The following is a 3837-nucleotide window of genomic DNA, read 5'->3' on the forward strand; positions in this document are numbered from 1 at the left end:
GAAAGGAAATCAGGAAAGGAAATCAGGAAAGGAAACTATAAAACAGGAAAAGGAAGCCATGGGGCTGCCTCCCTCTGTGGATGCGGAGGCTGCAGGACTAAGTTCCGAAGTAGAGAAGTGGTCTAAATAAAGTCTGTGGGCACCATCCCGTCAGAAGGGCGGGTGTCAGAAGTAGGTGGAGTGAATCCTGGGAAGGGCTGTTTAACGAATTCCCAGAAGAATGAGCAGCACTCAGGTACTCAGATAAGGACTGGACATCACCTTAGCTGAGCTCTCCCTTTCCCTGTCCCCTATTCCACCAGGCCCTGGAAGAGCTGACAGAACACAAACCATTTAGCCCTCAAACTGTTGCTTGAAAGGGAAAATTAACTGGTCTCCAATATGGTGGCAAGAGACTGACCCACACTTTATCAGGGTAATTAGAATATTTGCACAGAGCCGCTCAAGCAGGGGCAAGATGACAGGAACCAGTATGGCAACTGTAAAGAGTGTGTCAGAAAGGAACACAGCATGCAGAGGACAGACGTGGGCTCACCCCTGTGGAAAATGAGACTTAAGGGACAGAAATGGATTCTTCATCATGGCTTCACAAGAGTATAACTTAACCTCGCCTAACTTAGTACGGGTATTAACGTATCTTTGAAATCACTTTAGGACAAGGTGATAAAACGGTAAGAGTCAAGTGAACAGGGAAATTGCAAGCCTAACAAAACAAACCTAGGAATGAAACAACATCACTGCAGAACTGGCATGTAAATTAGAAAGGCTAAAATGTAGAAGAGACACTTGAAAATTGGTTTACTAACAGTAGATCACTCAGGTAATCGCAGTGAACATAGAGGGTAGACAAGGGATTTAAAGACAATCCGAGCATCTGAAAGATACAAAGATGTGCAGAGAGTCTACAACATGAGGGTAATAACTGGAGTCTCTGAGCCGGAAATCTAACAAATGGAACAGAAGATACACTGAAAAATAGAAAAGAAAATTTCCCAGAAATGAAAAAAAGGACCAAATCTGTTTCAGGAAATATAAAATGTTCAAAACCCAGACATATCTTAGTTAAGCTGTCACACCTCAGAGATAAAGAAGTATTTCTTCAGATGCGAAGCCAGAAAATGCTTGTCTCCTACAAGGGAGGGGGAAGAAAAAAATCAAGCTGGCTTCAGACCTCCGCGTTGAAACATTTAGCTCCATGCCGCCTGAATATAGAGAAAGAAATGACCCAAGGCTATGATAGTCAGTCAAGATATTGTTAAAATATAAAGACAGCAAGGAGACATGCTTAAACTTGAGAGAAGTAAAGCAACGAGGAGCTCATTTTAAAGAAAATTCTTGATTTTGAGGGTCCAGTCAGTAAAAAAAAAATCAAAATAACTCACCCATGGTAAAATGAGGTGTGGGAACCCGTCAACGTGCTTAATGCAGAACTAATACTAAACCACAGTGGGAATTAATGTTCCAGATAGAATATGAGTGCTGTCACCTGGGCAAAGTACAAACAATGATTTCACTAAAGACTACGGGAGACAGGGGGTCAGGGATGGAAGGAAGTGGGAGGGTCTGTATGTCCTCATCTTTCCCAGCAGGCATAAAACGGTGTCATCTAAAATAGTAACATGACATTCAAAATGCAAACATAACTATTCCAACCTCTTAATATTTTATGATTTTTTTTTTTTTTTATTTTTACCTTAGAATGATCACTTAGGACATGCTAACTCATAGTACGGAAACTTTTCTCTGAAATTTAACAGCTCTTTTTCTTTCCTCTGTACTGTTTGATCATAATTAAAATGTATACTTTTTATTTTAAGAAATAACAGCTAGGGTACAATCTCATTTTATAAAAGTCTCTCAGCGTATCTGTCTTCGCAGGTGGCTCTAGTGATATTCAGCTAATGTCGATAATGAGTGTCTCTAGGTTGTGAGGCCTATCTTAACTGTAATTGTTGTAACTCTGCATTTTTTAAAAATCATTTAAAAATCAATGTTTTATTTTATAAAAACAACTGTGATTTAAAAACAACTAGAGAATTCTGTTAATCTTTGAATACAAATATTTGAATGAGGATAAAAATATTGGGAATCACTATGTTGTTCTTGGTACTTTTCTGTGATTTTTTAATTTAAAAAATTAAAGAATTAGTTAAGAGTTGGTAGAAGGTGAGGACGGGGAGTATGATTCCGTGTGTTTGAGGGCATTCCCACCTGCACAGTTTCTTTTTAGGGGGACATGTCCCAGTAGGGTCTCCTCCACCAGGGCCACCCAACAGCACTGAATCTCTTCCAGATCCGTCTCAATGAGCAGTTGTAGACGCTGCTGGCTGTAGGTGAGCATCTTCACCAGAATGACTTAAGGGACAATCCTTTTCTCGCTCAGAAAGCACAGAGCAGATTTGGGCTCCCAGTGTAAGAGGATCGGAGAGACACCCTTTGAAAACAGTTGCACTTTGACACTCAGAGTTTTTTAACAGCGTCTCAATTCACACCCCATAACGTTCACTCTTCGAAAGTGTGCAATTCAGTGGTTTTTAGTATATTCGCAAAGTTGGGCAACCAGCCCCACTATCTGATTCCAGAATAGTTTCTCTCCAGAAAGAAATGTCATACCCATTAGCAATCACTCCCCACTTCCCTCTCCTCCCCTCTGCCTCCTAATCCCTGGCAAGTACTCATCTACTTTCTGTCTCTATCTATTTGACTCTTCTGGACATTCTGTATAAACGGAAGCATATAACATGTGGTCTTTTGTGACTGGCTTCTTTCATTTAGCATGATGTTTTCAGTGTTCATCCATGCCACAGAATGTATCAAAACGTCGTTTCTCTTTATGATTGAGCAATATTCCACTGCATGGCTATACTAGATTTTGTTTATCCATTCATCCACTGATGAACATTCAGGTTGCTTCGGTAGCTTTTTGTTTAGGAGCTCAAACATTTAAACTGCAATCTCCTTCTTTGTTCCCAGGCAGAAATGGTGCACAGCGCCTTCCAGGCACAGCGGGCTTTCCTTCTGATGGCCTCTCGGTACCAACAACCCCAAGAGGTAAGAGACAAGGCTGTCTAGGGGATGAGCAGTGTAAGACAGAAACAAGAAACCAATAGAACTGTGTACTGTAAGAGACATCCCCAGAATTGAGACTTACAGCACATGTAGGTCCCATCTCCAATTCAGATTATGACGTGGAACGTTTCTTCTGTTTTCATATTCTTAATAGGTAAGTGTTTTAAAAATGCACGCCAATTGTTGGGGGGGAGCAATATTGTCTTCTTACTACTGATATATCATTATGGCCAGAAGTATACTGTAGCAATTGAGATCATCAGTTTAAATGGTTAACTTATTCATCTCATCGGTATTCTGTTCCTTTTACCTGTCTCACAAGATTTTTATGATCAAGGATGTGTTTAGTACTAGTTTTTAGTTCAGATTTTGTGCAGCTTTGTTATCAAAAACTGCTCATTGCTATGATCATCAAAACTTCTCTACTATAAATTCTATGTACAAATTTGGTTAGCTCCAATTCCGTAAGTAAGATAGATATAGACAGATAGAGGATGGATGGAGGGAGGGAGGGAGGAAGGGATGGAGGGATGGGTAGATGGAGGGATGGAGGGATAGAGGGATGGATGGAGGCACAGAGGGAGGGATGGAGGGGGGATTGAAGGATGGATGGATGGAGGGAGGGAGGGACGGAAAGAGGGAGGGAGGGATGGAGGGATGAGTAGATGGAGGGATGGAGAGATAGAGGGATGGATGGAGGGACAGAGGGAAGGATGGAGGGAGGGATGGAAGGATGGAGGGATGGAGGGATGGATGGAGGGAGGGATG

At 41.4% G+C, this 3837-nt stretch overlaps 1 protein-coding gene across 2 annotated transcripts in view; it reads left to right on the forward strand.

Annotated features, from left to right (window-relative positions):
- The window catches only part of CAP2 (cyclase associated actin cytoskeleton regulatory protein 2), a 186158-nt gene that overhangs the window by 81035 nt on the left and 101286 nt on the right, over nt 1–3837 (forward strand). For both annotated transcript variants that reach the window (XM_004382980.1, XM_012557453.1), the window contains one exon: nt 2974–3051. In XM_004382980.1, the coding sequence (XP_004383037.1) occupies nt 2974–3051 (78 nt within the window). The remainder of the gene's footprint in view (nt 1–2973; nt 3052–3837) is intronic.

Source organism: Trichechus manatus, unplaced genomic scaffold, assembly GCF_000243295.1.
Source record: "Trichechus manatus latirostris isolate Lorelei unplaced genomic scaffold, TriManLat1.0 scaffold00103, whole genome shotgun sequence".
NCBI classification, from domain to species: domain Eukaryota; kingdom Metazoa; phylum Chordata; class Mammalia; order Sirenia; family Trichechidae; genus Trichechus; species Trichechus manatus.